Source organism: Ranitomeya imitator, chromosome 5, assembly GCF_032444005.1.
Source record: "Ranitomeya imitator isolate aRanImi1 chromosome 5, aRanImi1.pri, whole genome shotgun sequence".
Classification (NCBI taxonomy): Eukaryota; Metazoa; Chordata; class Amphibia; order Anura; family Dendrobatidae; genus Ranitomeya; species Ranitomeya imitator.
Window position 1 is genome coordinate 292,055,223 of NC_091286.1, and position 20,094 is coordinate 292,075,316.

The 20,094-nt window shown below is 42.9% G+C and overlaps 1 protein-coding gene across 3 annotated transcripts in view; it reads left to right on the forward strand.

Annotated features, from left to right (window-relative positions):
- AK9 (adenylate kinase 9) overlaps positions 1-20,094 on the forward strand; it is a 234,122-nt gene that overhangs the window by 182,961 nt on the left and 31,067 nt on the right. For all 3 annotated transcript variants that reach the window (XM_069726227.1, XM_069726228.1, XM_069726229.1), the window contains 7 exons: positions 830-1,049; positions 1,348-1,413; positions 1,595-1,807; positions 3,767-3,982; positions 7,241-7,454; positions 17,824-18,025; positions 18,700-18,846. In XM_069726227.1, the coding sequence (XP_069582328.1) occupies positions 830-1,049; positions 1,348-1,413; positions 1,595-1,807; positions 3,767-3,982; positions 7,241-7,454; positions 17,824-18,025; positions 18,700-18,846 (1,278 nt within the window). The remainder of the gene's footprint in view (positions 1-829; positions 1,050-1,347; positions 1,414-1,594; positions 1,808-3,766; positions 3,983-7,240; positions 7,455-17,823; positions 18,026-18,699; positions 18,847-20,094) is intronic.

A 20,094-nucleotide genomic window follows, 5' to 3' on the forward strand; every position in this document is an offset into this window, starting at 1 on the left:
GCTCACTATGCTCAATGTGTGAGACAGAAGTATCTTTTACAATGTAAACCTAAGAAACCTTAATGTTCTTTTACATGCCTGGCTTCTAAGTTTAGATATCATAGTTTTAAGCATGGTACAAACATGTGTTCTTTTTGGTGCGAAGTAATAATAAACATCAGGATCAAAAATGCACCAAAAAAGAGACGCATCTCAAGCTTGAAACCAGGTACAAGAAGAAGAATAAATCTGCCCTATGGTGTCTACTATGTTTTCAGTAAATTGCGCAAAGATTAAAGGAGCACTCACATTAAAAGTTTTATCCTTATTTTGAAGTCATCATATAGCAGTTGTTCCAATTGCTCATTTTGCCCTTTTTTTACTCAGCTAATTCTTCCCTTTTCCATTAGGTCTGACATCACATGATTGAAAACTGAGTAGCTGGCTCCTTCTAAGCTCTGTGTAGAAACAGGAGGTCAGTTTTCCCTGTATGAGTCATCAGTCAATGCAAAAGTCTCTGGAGTTGAGGACGATAAATGCAGGGAAAAGAGACTTCATGTTTCTACAAAAAGCAGAGAAAATAGAAGAATTAACTGGGTAGAAGGGCAAAATGAGCAATTGTAAGTACACGTGCTGTATAATTTGATTGAAATATATTAAGAGGATAAAAACTTTGATAGGAGTGCTTCTTTAAATATGCATATTGCAATTTGTTATTACAGTAAAACTCTTAACTTGGTTTACCCAAAATGATAAAGTCTGAAATTCCGGCACTGGCTGCTGCAATAATATCTGGTATTTTACAAAAGCATAAGAAGCCATATTCTAGTCCTGTCTGTTTCTTTTACAGTTCAGCTGGCTTTGTCCTGGATGGCTTCCCTAGCACAGTTGAGGAAGTCCAATATATGGGTGATCGGGGCTTGTTCCCAGATATCGCTGTCTTTCTAGAAGCAGATGAAAGTGACATTTGTGACCGGCTACTGCCCTCTCGTTTAGCTAAGTGGCAAGAACGACGAAGGAAAAAGGAAGAGCGAAAACAGAGACTTAGAGATATTAAGATGAAGATGAGGGTATGTAAATATATTTTTATAAGACAAAATTGACTGTATTTTAGTTTATCAATATAGACAAGGAGGGGTTTATATAGCCATGAATTTGGATCCCGCTGACTTCTATAGTGAACGACAGTGCTATAACTTTGATACTGTGTGACTTTATATATAGCATTCTCAATAAATTGCATCTTGCTGTTATGTAAATTGGTTGTAGTAAAAAATGTAGCTTATCTGTGACCTATTACTCTGATGCTAACATGATGTTCACAGCTAAAAATAGATTAACAAAGCTATTATAACTGAATTATTGCAGGATGAACAGATTGCCAAAAGACGAGCTGAACTTTTAGCTGAGCAAAAAATAAACGAGGAGAAAACGGTGAGATCTTTAATACCATCACTATATCAATGTTTATTGTTAGAACCTACGTATTTGTATTCTGCAAGGATCAATTCACTTGACTTCCCAAAGTTTATTTCAAAGAGTAGTTCTAAGGACTACATCTCGTTTCCATTGGGCCTTGTAAGGGAGAAGTACAATAACTTGTGTCCTTGAGTAGGGCCACAAAGACGCTGGAGGGAGCGATGATGAGGAGGAGGTGGAAGAAGAGGACGAAGTTGACAACATTGAACTGATCCTTGCCGAAGAGTTTCCAGAGGAAGATGAGGAGGCACAGGAAGAGGAAGAACAAGAAGAGGATGTAATTGAAAGAATGAAAACTGATATTGGAGAAAAGTGTGAGACGGATTCTGAATCTCTTCAGTCAGTAAAGGTAGAGACTTTTATTAATGGTTAATGTTATTTCTTGGGCTCTCTGATGTACATTCAGCATATAGTTTAGTGTAAGTGCTCTTATAGGAGTGCAGAAATGGATCAATCAGCAGAATTCAGAATCCAAGTCTGATTCTCAAAACAGATGAGAATAGGATGAGCTCTGAGTGTCATGGATCCATTTTTAAAACTGATGTGTGCGTGTGTGGCTCATGAAACTGTATAGGTCTGTGAGATGTCCAAGAAAAAAACTGATGTGCATAACAGATGTTTGAATGAGACAAGATGGAGACTTGTTCTTGAAACATTAACAAAAACCCATAATGACCTCGTATGTTTAACACTGTACCATTAATTGATAGTGTTTTAAGGACCCAATAGAGCAAATAGTTGACCAAGGCAGAAAGTATTTGGACTGAATCAAAGAGTTCAATTTTCCCTGCTACAAAGCTTATCAGGAAAAGAGGCTCCTAATAAGCTCCCACAACTCTGTTTGCCTTCCAGTTTTCGTCCCACAGATTCCCAATAACAGTTGTGGGCATGCTAAATATACCCTCCTTTTATTGCATTTTACATGTTCCCCCATACAGTGCCTGACACTGATGCTACCTTCCATTTTACGTGATCATGGCCACGCATCCATGTGCCATCACTTGAGAGAATAAGTGACATCTGGACAAGTAGAACTAAAAATCCTCCAGTTTTCTGATTTTAAACTCTCTTTTGTAAAAAACAAAAATGCCAGGAAATGTAATCAGTAAAGGCCAAATACAGTTGTGCTTTTTTCAGAGAATATGAATAATGACACCAAACCTTTTTCTCCACTCCTGGTTAGTGGTTGGATGAAGCCATTTATTGTCAAACTATTGTGTTTTCTCTTTTTAAATCATAATAACAACCCAAAACATCCAAATGACCCTAATCAAATGTTCACATACCCTGGTGATTTTGGCCTGATAACATGCACAGAAGTTACAAATGGTTTTGACTGGCTACTAACGGTAAAATCCTCACCTCTGAACTGTGGCAAATGCCAGGAAAATTGTTCAGGATGCAAAGAAAAACCCACAAATAAGATCAGCTGAAATACAGGACTCTCTGAAAACTAGCGGTTTGGCTGTTTCAAGATGCTCAATAAGGAGGCACTTGAAGAAAAATGGGCTGCATGGTCAAGTCGCCAGAAGAAAGCCAAATGACCCTGATCAAAATTCCACATGCCCCATTTCTTAATACCGTGTATTGTCCCCTCTAACATCAATGACAGGCTCACGGAGGATTGCTGGAGTGAACTCTCTTGTGTCATCTCAAGCTAGGTGTATTCCCTCATTTGTCTTCCAGCTTTGTCTTTAGTTGTAGTGGGGGCTGATAAGTGTGACCCTGTCCCCTCACTATCCAGGGCCTATCGCTAGGGCCAATCAGGGATTAGGTTCCTGCTTGGCGATAGGTGTGGAATCTATTTAGGGACCTAAGGGCAGACAGGGTGTTGTCAGATCTGCCTAGGGTCCTCCACTTCCCACTTTACTAGTGTTTGGGCTCCCTCTCCCTATTCCCATTGTTGTGCACCTAGCTTCTCACTCACCCTGCGTGACAATTGAGTCCCAATATAAAATCTCCAACTAGGGCCCTAATTACCATGGGTCTTCTGATATCGGACAAAAGGGACCGTTTGTGCCCCTTAGGCTCCATGGCCTGCGTACGACTGCAACCCTTCAACCTACTATAGTTACACAATGTAACACAATATGAAGTTCATTACCGTAATTGTTATTCTTATCTGTATGAGCAGAGAAAATACCGGATCGCTGTACAAAGAAAACATTTATAATTATCCATATGGTTGCTTAAAATAATCATGTTCACATGTTATTTTGGTAAAATAATGGAGGTTTTTTAATATTTTAGATGTACGTGACTCATTAATAATGTGTTACAGTAACATTTAATACATTTTCATTTTTAGGAAGAACTTCAAAGCCTAATACCTTGTATATCAATTAATGCAAATCGAAAACCACATATTGTACGTTTCCAGTTGTTTGAGAAGCTGAAGCATATTGTGGAAAATCGGGCTAGCCTCTTTGAAAAATGTTACCCAGTGAGCCTATCCCTTGCCAACAAAATGCTTCATGTATCATATAAACATCCCAGTATCTTTGGACGATGGGACCCAGTAAAGGTATTGTATGCTAAATCTATGCATATATTACAGTGAAAACTCTCCAAAACCAACTGTGACTACCTGTGACAAGCTTTCAGGATCAAGATATATTATGTATAGCCCCCTTAGCGCAGAATGGCTTTCCTGTACATTAGTGGGCGATCAGGAGCTGAGCTCCCTGCACATGACATAAAAGCCAGCTATATTACATAGCCGATGTCTCCTCTAACAACAGCGTCCAGAGCTGTATTTCCATTGCTGCTGTTAACCATTTACATTCAGCTGTTAATCGCTGATTGCGTACACAGTCTCCCATCAGCCCCCTGCGCTGCGATAGAGGAGCACCAATGAGTTGCCAGGGACCTGCTGAAGACCCCATCACTGCCATTTTAGTAATCCTGTCAAGCTCAACTACCAGCTAAGCTTAATAGGAGACCTGCATTTTGACTGTAATAATGGAACTAAAATTAAAGTAAAAGATTTAAAAAACATAAAAATTTAAATCATGCCCCTTTTACTCCATTAAAAATAAAGAAATTAGAAAACTAAAAAAGTGGTATATATTTGGTATTGCAATATCTAAAGGTTTGTAACATATAGAATTAACCGACACAGTAAACGCAGTAAATAGAAATAAAATCAAAATGCATGAATTGTGTTTTTTTTAGTCACTGTACCCCCCCTAAAAAGGCAATAACCAAAAATAGTGTATAAAAAAACCTACTGTATCTGCTTGCTTGCCACATAAAAAACAGCCCCCACGCAGCTCTACTGATAGAATAAACCATCATCATCATCAACCATCACCATTCATGTTTGTAGGTCATTTGTGCCATGCAATGAATACTGTAAAAAACAAAACCCCAAAAAACAATATCAGAGTTGCATTTTTTTCCTCCTTTTCAAAAACTAGGATAATTCATACACAATAAAAAAGCCCATATTAAACAAGCAAAAAAACAGAAATGCCTAAACCACAGTGATGTAAAAAGATGTGACAGATGCCGTCACATATTAATTTATTTAGACGGATATATACTAACAGTAGTCAACCAACCATAAACAGTCCATATGTTAAAAAGGACCCAAAGTTTGTGTATAGTATACCATAAGTGACCTTTTGTCACACTGATATTATGTGCCTTATTTGAGTTAGTACACGAGTATATACACATTGACATAAAGGTTATTCTTTATTATTGGTGTATATTATAAGTCCCACATTACATGAGCAGGTGTAGAACCGGTCATTGATCCTCTGGTTACACTCCTTTTTGTGTGTAATCAATATGGGCGAGGGGATATGCGTTTATACTTGATTGCAGTGTCTACAGACCAACATCAAGTTGATTAGTGGGAGTGATACCGATACGTGGAATACGACTGTACAGGGCAGGTAAGCACATACCCACTGACTCAATCATGTGGTGTCCAATGGATATTTGATGGAAGGTCACTGGGGCCTGCATCACATGATGTCACATGGTGATGCGCTCCACACCCTTGTTGGGTGTTACACACCCACTTTCTACAAGCGAATGAACGGTCTCTATGTGCCTGCATTGGGCGGCATTAAGCTACGTCACCATGGGTAACATGAGTGCTGCATGAAAGGGGGCATGACTGTACACGTCACAAAGATGATGAGTCTTGATGGCCGGGTCTCCACACCGAAAGTAGGGCTCTGCATTCCACACACTCTGGTCCTCATACGCAGCGTGTTTGTGGTCGCATGTGGTTGTGTCTAGGTCCATGGCATCGTGTGAGAAAATAGCACTGTAGAGATACAATTGGTTAAGCTCATCATGACAGTATCTCCGGAAGCTTCCTGATTGGCGTAGACTTCCCAACAACATTTATTTAACACTCTGCTAACATTGATTAACTATTCTGTTGAAAGTTAGGTCCGCTGATGTGATGCTGGTATCAGAGCCCTTTTACTGTATATTCTCATATTCTGATACATGCACTGCCATCCCCTGATGATCCTGAATGGAAAAAAGCATTGAGTGTAGGGCAATGTCTTCTTAGGGAAAGCTGTGGACTGCCTTTGTCAGAGCTGTAGTCTTTGGGCGTTATTCGACTATATTCAGTGTTGTGAGGGCTCAATAGGGGTTTCCTCTAAGTCCCGCTCTTCTGGACAGACTAGTATTTGCAATGGTGACTGACATAAAAGGACTCCTTCCCTCTGGAATCGACAGTTCCATTTATCTGTCTACACCCTCTTCCCCTTTAGGTCACTTATGGTATACTGGACAGCAAACTTTGGGTCCTATGGTTTTAGGACCCATGGGTTTATGGTTAGCTGACCACTGTCAGTGTACGGTATATCTGTGAGATATTATATATTTGTGGGTTTTTTTGCCTGGGTAATATGGGTAATTTTATTGTGCGTGAGTTATCATTATTTTAACATTGTCTATTAAAAGTTACATCTTGGAACTCACAATTTGCTTATCCTACTATTCAATAGAGAGCGTAATTGGAGACAACACTGCATGTCCCTCTCCGTATACACTTAAAATACTACATCATCATTCAAAGCTACAACTTTTCCCGTAGACAGCCATCTCAAAGTGGTGTCTTTATACACATTTGCTGTTTTCTGTACTTGTTAGCCTTTGATGCAGCAAATGTTAGCTAGCAGAAAAAAGAGAGAAAATAACATCAAGCTTATTAGGTCATTTCTATTTGTCTTCCTGTTCTAGTTCTTTACTTTAAAGGGGTTGTTCGGCGTTGATCACATTTTGTCCTAGGGCATGGATCTTTTCTCGATAACAAAGGCATTTTGACTTCTGTAGGCCTGCACAGGCACCAGAAGCAATGACAGGGCCATCTAGATATCGCTGGATGACGTAGGTCGTATCATCACAAACATCCCAGAACGCACTGTCCTATTCACCTGACCGCTGCAGCCAGTCACACGATTCATCGAGCATTGTGACATCCGGACAGTGCAGTCATCGCTTCTGGAGCCAGTCCAGGTTTCTGTAGAGGTCTGCGCTGGTTCCGTGGGGTTGAGAATTCCTCTGTATGTTATTTTGAACCATAAAACTATAAAACATTTTTTCATTGTCATACACAGGTATATATGAGTGCAGCCACTATAAATGTAGGCTGAATCTGACTCTTGTCACCAGCCCTGCCTGATCCCGGGATGCAGACAGATTGCAGACTACTGACCCCATCACTGGCATAAGATAATTGAAGTTGGACATAATATCTATTTGATATATAGTTTAACATTTCTACCATTTTCTTCCTTAAACTGTTTAGCTGAGCCAAGGAGATGTAATTAAACCATTTAGAAACCAAGAAAATCCTGGCTATCCGTTGATCTACCGGCAATACATTTATTTCTTCTCAACAAAGGAAAACAGAGATATTTTCATGAAGAATCCCATTACGTTTATACGTCAGCCAAAACCACAACCATCAGTGCCAGTAAGAATTGCAGTTCTAGGTCCGCCAAAATCCGGAAAAACGACAGGTAAGATTATTTCTAAAATTATCCGAAAAAATTAACAGATTGCCTAGTGCAGGGCCTAAGGGTGATTCTCTCTTGTTTGTAAAAGTGTTGTATAACGTAAGAAAACCAACTTTTAAGAAATGTTTTGTGGGAGATTTTTTGTTGTCATTCTAGATTTTTTTTAAATTCTGAACTTTTGTTATAAATACTAGCCACATCATTGTCTTAACAGTCACAATACACCCAAAACAGTACCAGCCAGAGTTGTGCAAGGAACAATAAAGAGTGCCTCATTAACACATTCTCTTTTTCCTTGCTCCAGCACTTCTGCACACTGCTAAAAAGTGACAATTTAGTTGCCCAAAGATAGCCACTTGCATATCGCTTCCTATTTGTTCCATATTAACTGCCAATGTCCCTCCTGCTGAAAGTGAAGACAGTTTCTTTGAACAAGACTGAGAGAACCAGGCTTTTACTAGTGCACATACATTTTAAGGCAAAATATGGCACATTTACTACATTATGTAGTCTATCTATCTATTATCTATCTATCTATCTATCTATCTATCTATCTATCTATCTATCTATCTATCTATCTATCTATCCCATATTTATATATTACATATCTATTACATATCTAGTACATATCTATCTATTACATATCTGTCACTTATCTATCCCATATTTATCTATCTAGTACATATCTGTCACCTATCTATCTATCTATCTATCTATCTATCTATCTATCTATCTATCTATCTATCTATCTATCTCATATCTATCACATATTTATATATTACATATCTAGTACGTATCTATCTATTACATATCTATTACATATTGTGAGGCAGTGACTGGTGTTACATGTGAGGGCCACTGTGTGTTCCCCCCAGGATGCACACGGAGGCGTATTGAGGCCATCTCACAGAGTGTCATCTCACAGACACTAAACATGCCGGACTTCTCACTTTGTTCAGTTATCATGGGTGACCTTATTCCGAACAGTTCGTTATATCCTCTGCAGAAGCTCCCTTACCGGGAACACTAACTTGCCTGACAGACATATACCAGTCGGTTTAGTGACGTGACAGTAGCTGTCACTGGCTCTGCAGATCCATGGCCTCACCTCGTGCTCTTCAGGGATCCGCTCCACACACAGGACCTCCCAACACAGAGGCCTCTCAGGATCATGGCCTCACCAGGTGCTCTTCAGGGATCCAGTCCCCATTCTGGACCTCCCTTACACCATGTGACCCACACCCTGGTCACATTACATACTTGTAACCACTCTCATGTGGGAGGTGTGTGTGGTTAGCCAGACCCGCCCAGCTCTCCGACTAACCCTGCAAGCCTCCCTTTAAAGCTGCACAAATACTTGTGGGACTACAGGTTCCAGAACAACCTTACTTCAGGCTTACAGCGCAGAGTATCTTCCTCTGCGACACATACCGGCCTTGTACAATAATGCCGGATGTTGTCTCATCACCACAGTTACGCCTGTGACTGCCATACATTCCTATGGCCTCAATACGCCTCCGTGCGTATTCTGAGGAGACCATGCAGCGCCCCCTACCTGTAACAGGGGCCACTGCATCACACGATCTATTACATATCTATCATGCTATCTATCTATTACATATCTATCTACAGTGGGTACGGAAAATATTCACACGCCTTTAAATTTTTCACTCTTTGTTTCATTGCAGCTTTTGGTTAATTCAAAAAAGTTCAATTTTTTTCTCATTAATGTACACTCTGCACCCCATCTTGACTGAAAAAAAAACAGAAATGTAGTAATTTTTGCAAATTTATTAAAAAAGAAAAACTTAAATATCACATGGTCATAAATATTCAGACCCTTTGCTCAGTATTGAGTAGAAGCAAGAATGATGCAACATAGTAACATAGTAACATAGTTAGTAAGGCCGAAAAAAGACATTTGTCCATCCAGTTCAGCCTATATTCCATCATAATAAATCCCCAGATCTACGTCCTTCTACAGAACCTAATAATTGTATGATACAATATTGTTCTGCTCCAGGAAGACATCCAGGCCTCTCTTGAACCCCTCGACTGAGTTCGCCATCACCACCTCCTCAGGCAAGCAATTCCAGATTCTCACTGCCCTAACAGTAAAGAATCCTCTTCTATGTTGGTGGAAAAACCTTCTCTCCTCCAGACGCAAAGAATGCCCCCTTGTGCCCGTCACCTTCCTTGGTATAAACAGATCCTCGGCGAGATATTTGTATTGTCCCCTTATATACTTATACATGGTTATTAGATCGCCCCTCAGTCGTCTTTTTTCTAGACTAAATAATCCTAATTTCGCTAATCTATCTGGGTATTGTAGTTCTCCCATCCCCTTTATTAATTTTGTTGCCCTCCTTTGTACTCTCTCTAGTTCCATTATATCCTTCCTGAGCACCGGTGCCCAAAACTGGACACAGTACTCCATGTGCGGTCTAACTAGGGATTTGTACAGAGGCAGTATAATGCTCTCATCATGTGTATCCAGACCTCTTTTAATGCACCCCATGATCCTGTTTGCCTTGGCAGCTGCTGCCTGGCACTGGCTGCTCCAGGTAAGTTTATCATTAACTAGGATCCCCAAGTCCTTCTCCCTGTCAGATTTACCCAGTGGTTTCCCGTTCAGTGTGTAATGGTGATATTGATTCCCTCTTCCCATGTGTATAACCTTACATTTATCATTGTTAAACCTCATCTGCCACCTTTCAGCCCAAGTTTCCAACTTATCCAGATCCATCTGTAGCAGAATACTATCTTCTCTTGTATTAACTGCTTTACATAGTTTTGTATCATCTGCAAATATCGATATTTTACTGTGTAAACCTTCTACCAGATCATTAATGAATATGTTGAAGAGAACAGGTCCCAATACTGACCCCTGCGGTACCCCACTGGTCACAGCGACCCAGTTAGAGACTATACCATTTATAACCACCCTCTGCTTTCTATCACTAAGCCAGTTACTAACCCATTTACACACATTTTCCCCCAGACCAAGCATTCTCATTTTGTGTACCAACCTCTTGTGCGGCACGGTATCAAACGCTTTGGAAAAATCGAGATATACCACGTCCAATGACTCACCGTGGTCCAGTCTATAGCTTACCTCTTCATAAAAACTGATTAGATTGGTTTGACAGGAGCGATTTCTCATAAACCCATGCTGATATGGAGTTAAACAGTTATTCTCATTGAGATAATCCAGAATAACATCCCTCAGAAACCCTTCAAATATTTTACCAACAATAGAGGTTAGACTTACTGGCCTATAATTTCCAGGTTCACTTTTAGAGCCCTTTTTGAATATTGGCACCACATTTGCTATGCGCCAGTCCTGCGGAACAGACCCTGTCGCTATAGAGTCACTAAAAATAAGAAATAATGGTTTATCTATTACATTACTTAGTTCTCTTAGTACTCGTGGGTGTATGCCATCCGGACCCGGAGATTTATCTATTTTTATCTTATTTAGCCGGTTTCGCACCTCTTCTTGGGTTAGATTGGTGACCCTTAATATAGGGTTTTCATTGTTTCTTGGGATTTCACCTAGCATTTCATTTTCCACCGTGAATACCGTGGAGAAGAAGGTGTTTAATATGTTAGCTTTTTCCTCGTCATCTACAACCATTCTTTCCTCACTATTTTTTAAGGGGCCTACATTTTCAGTTTTTATTCTTTTACTATTGATATAGTTGAAGAACAGTTTGGGATTAGTTTTACTCTCCTTAGCAATGTGCTTCTCTGTTTCCTTTTTGGCAGCTTTAATTAGTTTTTTAGATAAAGTATTTTTCTCCCTATAGTTTTTTAGAGCTTCAATGGTGCCATCCTGCTTTAGTAGTGCAAATGCTTTCTTTTTACTGTTAATTGCCTGTCTTACTTCTTTGTTTAGCCACATTGGGTTTTTCCTATTTCTAGTCCTTTTATTCCCACAAGGTATAAACCGCTTACACTGCCTATTTAGGATGTTCTTAAACATTTCCCATTTATTATCTGTATTCTCATTTCTGAGGATATTGTCCCAGTCTACCAGATTAAGGGCATCTCTAAGCTGTTCAAACTTTGCCTTCCTAAAGTTCAATGTTTTTGTGACTCCCTGACAAGTCCCCCTAGTGAAAGACAGGTGAAACTGCACAATATTGTGGTCGCTATTTCCTAAATGCCCAACCACCTGCAGATTTGTTATTCTGTCAGGTCTATTAGATAGTATTAGGTCTAAAAGTGCTGCTCCTCTGGTTGGATTCTGCACCAATTGTGAAAGATAATTTTTCTTGGTTATTAGCAGAAACCTGTTGCCTTTATGGGTTTCACAGGTTTCTGTTTCCCAGTTAATATCCGGGTAGTTAAAGTCCCCCATAACCAGGACCTCATTATGGGTTGCAGCTTCATCTATCTGCTTTAGAAGTAGACTTTCCATGCTTTCTGTTATATTTGGGGGTTTGTAACAGACCCCAATGAGAATTTTGTTACCATTTTTCCCTCCATGAATTTCAACCCATATGGACTCGACATCCTCATTCCCTTCGCTAATATCCTCCCTTAAAGTGGACTTTAGACAAGACTTTACATAGAGACAAACCCCTCCTCCTCTCCGATTTTTACGATCCTTTCTAAACAGACTGTAACCCTGTAAGTTAACTGCCCAGTCATAGCTTTCATCTAACCATGTCTCGGTTATTCCCACTATGTCAAAGTTACCTGTAGATATTTCTGCTTCTAGTTCTTCCATCTTGTTTGTCAGGCTTCTGGCGTTTGCGAGCATGCAGTTTAGAGGATTTTGTTTTGTTCCAATCTCCTCACTGTGGATTGTTTTAGAAATGTTCTTACCTCCCTTCTGAGTATGTTTTCCTGGGTCGTCTTTGTTCGAGTCTAATGTTTTTCTTCCCGTCTCTTCAAGTTTTTCTTCCCGTTTCTTCAAGTTTTTCACACCTGGATATGGGGATCATCTGCCATTCTTCCTTGCAGATCCTCTCCAGTTCTGTCAGGTTGGATGGTGAACATTGGTGGACAGCCATTTTCAGCTCTCTCCAAAGATGCTCAATTGGGTTTAGCTCAGGGCTCTGGTTGGGCCAGTCAAGAATGGTCACAGAGTTGTACCAAAGCTACTCCTTTGTTATTTTAGCCGTGTGCTTAGGGTCATAGTCTTGTTGGAAGGTGAACCTTCGGCCAAGTCTGAGGTCCAGAGCACTCTGGAAGAGGTTTTCATCCAGGATATCTCTGTACTTGGTCGCATTCATGTTTCCTTCAATAACAACCAGTTGTCATGTCCCTGCGGCTGAAAAACCCCCACATAGCATGATGCTGCCACCACCATGTTTCACTGTTGGGATTGTATTGGCAGGTGAGGAGCAGTGCCTGGTTTTCTCCACACAATACCGCTTAGAATTATCACCAAAAAGGACTATCTTCGTCTCATCAGACCAGAGAATCTTATTTCTCATAGTCTGGGAGTTCTTCATGTGTTTGTTTTTTGTTTTTGTTTTTTCTTCAAAGGCAAATATTTTTTATTATGAGAAAATATTTTAAAATCATCTATACCGTATTTTTCGGATTATAAGACGCACTTTTGTTCTCCCAAATTTTGGGGGAAAGTGGGGGGTGCGTCTTATAATCCGAATCTGTGTGCTGTGCTGTAGAGGAGGGGGAGCAGCTCTGGAGTAGTGTCAGGGGGCTGGGGTGGGCTGGCTGCAGCTGCAGAGACAGCAGGAGGTTCTGTGCTCCCGCTCATTAGCCTCATGTAATATTCACTGTACCTGCTGTCCATCACCTCGGTCTTGAAACTGCAGGAGTTGATTCACAGGAGAGCAGCGAATATTACATGTGCCTGCATCCCCCCCCCACTCCCATCATGGATATGGACCCCGTCACTCTTATGTGCCCCCCCGTGCTGCTGGCAGGCACATGCCCCCGCCTGTGCTGCTGGCAGACACATGCCCCCCCATGCTACTGGCAGACACATGCCCCCCCTGTGCTGCAGACACACACATGATAAAATAAAAAACACTCAACTCACCTTCTGATGCTCACAGCTCCTTTGTTGCACTTCCTGTGTCTGTGCTGACATCCGATCATGTGATGACATCACTGTATGCCCAGGTCAGATGACCTGATGCCTGGGAAACAGGAAGCACAACCGAGGAGCTGGGAGCACGGAGCCATCATCAGAAAGTGAGTTAAGTGTTTGTTATTTTCTCATGTGTCTGCCAGCAGCACGAGGGGGGGGCATGTGTCTGCCAGCAGCACGGGGGGGGGGGGGGGGGGCACGTGTCTGCCAGCAGTACAAGGGGGCATGTGTCTGCCAGCACCACAGGGGGGGGGGGGCGTGTGTCTGCCAGCAGCACAGGGGGGGGCATGTGTCTGCCAGCAGTACAGGGGGGCATCTGTCTGCCAGCAGCACAGGGGGATGTGTCTGCCAGCAGCACGGGGGGGCATGTGTCTGCCAGCAGCACGGAGGGGGGCATGTGTCTGCCAGCAGCACGGGGGGGGGCATGTGTCTGCCAGCAACATGGGGGGCATGTGTCTGCCAGCAACATGGGGGGCATGTGTCTGCCAGCAGCATGGGGGGGCATGTGTCTGCCAGCAGTACAGAGAGGCATGTGTCTGCCAGCAGTACAGAGGGCATGTGTCTGCCAGCAGCACAGGGGGCATGTGTCTGCCAGCAGCACGGGGGGGGGGGGAGCATGTGTCTGCCAGCAGCATGGGGGGGCATGTGTCTGCCAGCAGTACAGAGGGGCTGTGTCTGCCAGCAGCACGGGGGGGCATGTGTCTGCCAGCAGTACAGGGGGGCATGTGTCTGCCAGCAGCACAGGGGGACATGTGTCTGCTAGCAGCACAGGGGGGCATGTGTCTGCCAGCAGCACGGGGGGGGGGCATGTGTCTGCCAGCAGCATGGGGGGGCATGTGTCTGCCAGCAGTACAGAGCGGCATGTGTCTGCCAGCAGCACGGGGGGGCATGTGTCTGCCAGCAGCACAGGGGGGGCATGTGTCTGCCAGCAGCACAGGGGGGGGCATGTGTCTGCCAGCAGCACAGGGGGGGGGCATGTGTCTGCCAGCAGCATGGGGGGGCATGTGTCTGCCAGCAGTACAGAGGGGCATGTGTCTGCCAGCAGTACAGGGGGGCATGTGTCTGCCAGCAGCACGGGGGAGGCATGTGTCTGCCAGCAGCATGGGGGGGCATGTGTCTGCCAGCAGTACAGAGGGGCATGTGTCTGCCAGCAGTACAGGGGGGCATGTGTCTGCCAGCAACACGGGGGGGGGGCATGTGTCTGCCAGCAGTACAGGGTGGCATGTGTCTGCCAGCAGCATAGGGGGATGTGTCTGCCAGCAGCACGGGGGGCATGTGTCTGCCAGCAGCACGGAGGGGGGCATGTGTCTGCCACCATCTCAGGGGGCATATAGTGACCGGGATGGCTGTACCTGTCAGCAGTACAGGGGGGCATATTGTGACCGGTGGGGCATGTGCCTGCCAGCAGCACAGGGTGGATATAGTGACCCAAGTGGGCATATTGTGACCGGTGGGGGCATGTACTTGCCAGCACAGGGGGGCATGTGTCTGCCAGCAGCACAGGGGGGCATGTGTCTGCCAGCAGCACGGGGGGGGAAGCATGTGTCTGCCAGCAGCATGGGGGGGCATGTGTCTGCCAGCAGGACGGGGGGCATGTGTCTGCCAGCAGTACAGAGGGACATGTGTCTGCCAGCAGCACAGGGGAGCATGTGTCTGCCAGCAGCACAGGGGGGCATGTGTCTGCCAGCAGCACAGGGGGGCATGTGTCTGCCAGCAGCACGGGGGGGGCATGTGTCTGCCAGCAGCATGGGGGGGGCATGTGTCTGCCAGCAGTACAGGGGGGCATGTGTCTGCCAGCAGCACGGGGGGGGCATGTATCTGCCAGCAGCATGGAGGGGGGCATGTGTCTGCCAGCAGCATGGGGGGCATGTGTCTGCCAGTAGTATAGAGGGGCATGTGTCTGCCAGAAGTACAGGGAACATGTGTCTGCCAGCAGCACGGGGGGGGGGCATGTGTCTGCCAGTAGTACAGGGGGGCATGTGTCTGCCGGCAGCACAGGGGGCATATAGTGACCGGGATGGCTGTACCTGTCAGCAGTACAGGGGGGCATATTGTGACCGGGGGAGCATGTGCCTGCCAGCAGCACAGGGTGGATATAGTGACCCAAGTGGGCATATTGTGACCGGGGGGGCATGTACTTGCCAGCACAGGGGGGCATATAGTGACCCAGGGGGGCATGTGCCTGCAAGCACAGAGGGGCATATAGTGACCCAGGGGGGCATGTGTCTGCCAGCACAGGGGGGCATATAGTGACCCAGGGAGGCATGTGTCTGCCAGCACAGGGGGCATATAGTGACCCAGGGGGGCATGTGTCTGCCTGCAGCACAGGGGGGCATATAATGAGCCAGGGGGGCATGTGCCTGACAGCAGCACAGGGGGGCATGTCCCTGCCAGCAGCACAAGGGGACATATAGTGACCAAGGGGGCATGTGCCTGCCCGCCGCACAGGGGGACATATAGCGACCCAGGGGGGCATGTGCCTGCCAGCAGCACAGGGGGCATATAGTGACCAGGGGGGCATGTGTCTGCCAGTAGCACAGGGGGGCATATAGTGACCAGGGGGGCATGTGCCTGACAGCAGCACAGGGGGGGGCATATAGTGACCAGGGGGGCATGTGCCTGACAGCAGCACAGGGGGGCATGTGCCAGCACAAGGATGGGGTTTATATAGATACCAGGATGAGGAACATATGATTTGTAAGATGGACACTGGCATTATAAGACAGACCCCCATTTAACATCAAAAAAATTTTTTCTCTTTTTCTTCACCAAATTTGGGGGTGCGTCTTATAATCAGGTGCGTCTTATAAAGCGAAAAATACGATATTCATCTGAAAAAGCAAAAAAAATGCAAACATGCAAGGTTCAATCATGTGGTTTTTTTTTTTTAGCAAACTCTATGTGGTCTTTCATATGTTTTACACTAAGGAGAGGCTTCCGTCGGGCCACTCTGCCATAAAGGACAGACTGGTGGAGGGCTGCAGTGATAGATGACTTTATGGAACTTTCTCCCATCTCCCTACTGCATCTCTTGAACTCAGCCACAATGATATTGGGGTTCTTCTTTACCTCTCTCACCAAGGCTCTTCTCCCACGATTGTTCAGTTTGGCTGGACGACCAGGTCTAGGAAGACATCAGGTGGTCCCAAACTTCTTTCATTTAAGGATTATGGAGGCCACTGTGCTCTTAGGAACCTTGAGTACTGCAGAAATTCTGTTGTAACCTTGGTCAGATGTGTGCCTTGCCACAGTTCTGTCTCTGAGCTCCTTGGCCAGTTCCTTTGACCTCATGATTCTCATTTGGTCTGACATGCACTGTGAGCTGTGAGGTCTTATATAGACAGGTGTGTGCCTTTCCAAATCAAGTCCTATCAGTTTAAGTAAACACAGCTGGACTCCAATGAAGGAGTAGAACCATCTCAAGGAGGATCACTAGGAAATGGACAACATGTGACTTAAATATGAGTGTCTGAGCAAAGGATCTGAATGCTTATGACCATGTGATATTTCAGTTTCTCTTTTTTATTAAATTTGCAAAAATTACTAAATTTTTTTTTCAGTCAAGATGGGGTGCAGAGTGTACATTAATGAGAAAAAAAAGTTTTTTTTTTTATTTACCAAATGGTAATGAAACAAAGTGTGACAAATTTAAAGGGGTCTGAATACTTTCCGTACCCACTGTATCTATCTATCTATCTATCTATCTATCTATCTATCTATCTATCTATCTATCTATCATGGCCATGACTGTTTCTTGAACACCTCCGACACAGAGAGCACTTTACTTCGCATTATTTAAAGATTTTGTCCACTACATTGACAACTACCTTTTTAAATCAAGTGATCTTCCTTGTAAAATAAAAATGACATATACTCATCTCTCACACTGGTGACCTTCCATTGATGTTAGGGCTGGGTATACCAGGGTTTGTATGAAATTGTTATGCCATGTGAGCCCTGCAGCCAATCGGTGACCACTATGCTGTCACTCCCATCAGACAAACCTTAGTGGATGAAGTGAGTGCACAGCAGCCCAAATGTGGCCCGCTAATTGGCTGCAGTGCTCTCGTAGCATAACAATGGAGCACAAACCCTGGCAGATCCAGCACCGATATGGCTGGAAAAGCACCGCTGCAGGAGGTGAGTATGTGTTATTGTTATTTTACAGGGCGAACTACTTCATTTAATAAGGGGTTGTCCAGGTATTAGACAATCCCCTTTAATGATTCAATAAAACATATTACCATTAACGCACAACTACACAGTGTCCATTTAAATCTGATATTTTCCTCAATGTTCTAGTTGCCAAGATGTTTACCAAAATATATGGATTACAGCGCCTGTCCATGGGAGATGCCATACGCTCTGTGCTGGAAAACCAACCTAATACAGAACTTGCATTAGATATAAAGAGTCATCTAGAGAAGGGACAGGTGGTACCTGATGACATGGCCATACGATGTTTAGAAATAGCCATGATGGATCTAACATGTAATACAACAGGGTAAGTAAAAGTTTGATCCTAGAAGAAAGAGGCCCAGGATAAAAAAAATTAACTCTTTTCAATGCATATTTTTTTTATAATAGTATTATGCATAGTGTAGTGTTTGTTCCTTTAACTCAAAGACTTAAATCTGCTTATCATATTTGGTATGTAACATTGTTTTCTCAGTAACTGTCTGTTTTTATGTATCATATATTTATTACACAATTTATATTAGTCTATGGGATCTATGGGATATCCCTTCTTGTATATCATTTATTGTGTTGATTTTGTATATGTATGCCTTATTGAACCATAAATCTATTACATATATAAACAAATTGCTAATAGCCCCCTAACGGTAACCAGTGAGCAGTTTTATTCCCCCTAAACTGCTACAATCACAATGTAGGTGATGAAGATATTCTTCTAACAAACCCATAAGCGGTACTAATAGTACAGATGGTGAATCGGATCAAACTATGCTGGCACTCTACACGGCACTCTGATCAGAGTTTGATCGGAGTGTCATTTGCATAAAAGGCTCCATTCTCCCAGATGAGAGAATCTACGGTTGTGTGACAGTAGTATTAATGAGAAAGTGATTCTGTATAAGCGGAAGAGGTAAGAAAAAACTTTGTCATAAAAACATAAGTACCAAATAAAAGAATATAATAAAAATGTTTTATTTACAGAGTTGTTTTTGATGGATATCCTGTAACAAAACGACAAGTTGATCTTTTAGAAGCGTGCAGCATAATACCAATAAAAATGTTTGAGTTAGAACTACCAGTGAAAGAAGTTTTAAAAAGAGGACTACAAGACAAGAAGGACGCAAAAAGGTACCCAAGCAAAAAAATGCCTCTTCTGTTTCATTTTTACAGGACAATTCAGAAACATGACGAGAGTGTGAGTAGTTAGGCTGTTAGGAGGCACCAGTTTAGTGTCTGTGCACCTTATTTGTTTTAATTATTTCCACTTACACATTGTCAGTATTTAGTTTGATAAATGTACAACACCATACAATAACATTTTATTCAGGGCTGTCCTTATGTTATGTACAAGTTACTTCTCAATCACAAGCTGTACGGTCATGTAGGAGCTGGTAGATAACTGGCCTTGACTCTTGGAAAGGTATGTGTCCATCTGGTGAGACAGACTGCGGTCCAGTTCACACTACCTTTTAGTATATTTTACGGACACATTGGAATCATAAATCATAAGGGTTATAAGTGATACAGGTCTACAGCCCAGAATTCTGATATGAAGACATCAGCTGCGTTTACTCTAAACTGTAAAATAATGATCATTACAGTCCTAATTATCTGTATACTGTAAGTTTCTTCAGTTTAAAAAAAAATCATTGATGCCTTAAATTTCTTTTTGCGGACCGTGCAAATACGTTCCCTATTTTTATAGACAGTCCTAGAATTTCTGCACAGTTAGGAACCCTGGCATCCACCAACCATAAGGACCCATTGTACAGAAACATATTGAATGCCGCATTGTGTACAGTTAAACAAAGGATATGCAGCCACATAACGGCCAGACAGAGGCTGAAAGAACATACTTTTGGCCTCCAACTGACCTGCTGAATATTGTTTTTATATATACCACTCGACCATGTAAAGAAAATAAATAGCTTTTTTTGTCATGCTACGTGTTGAGTGGCAATTCAATGTTTTAGTGTCATACATATCACTTCATCTGGTTACAGAACTGATCAGACCCTCATGCTTTACTAAATAGGAAATGCAAATCCAGAATTATACACATATTGCAAGAAAAACAACATAAATGTGAATAGAACATTTAAAAAAACATTAAAAAATCATATTATATAAGTATTCAATATTCAAGGTAGCCACCTTGTGTAATCTCATGTCTCTTCACACCAGAGTTGACCCAAGTCCAACAAATTCCAGCAAGTCTAAACAATTGGACCAAAAATATGATTTGCATGTTGTGTAAGTCTTGATGGAACAGAAATTCTGTTTCTTTGTCTCTTTCCTCAAATTTTGCATACTTTGGTTAAAAAGGATTTTTCAATAATACTAAAATATTTGTTTTAGAAAGCACTTGTATACCCA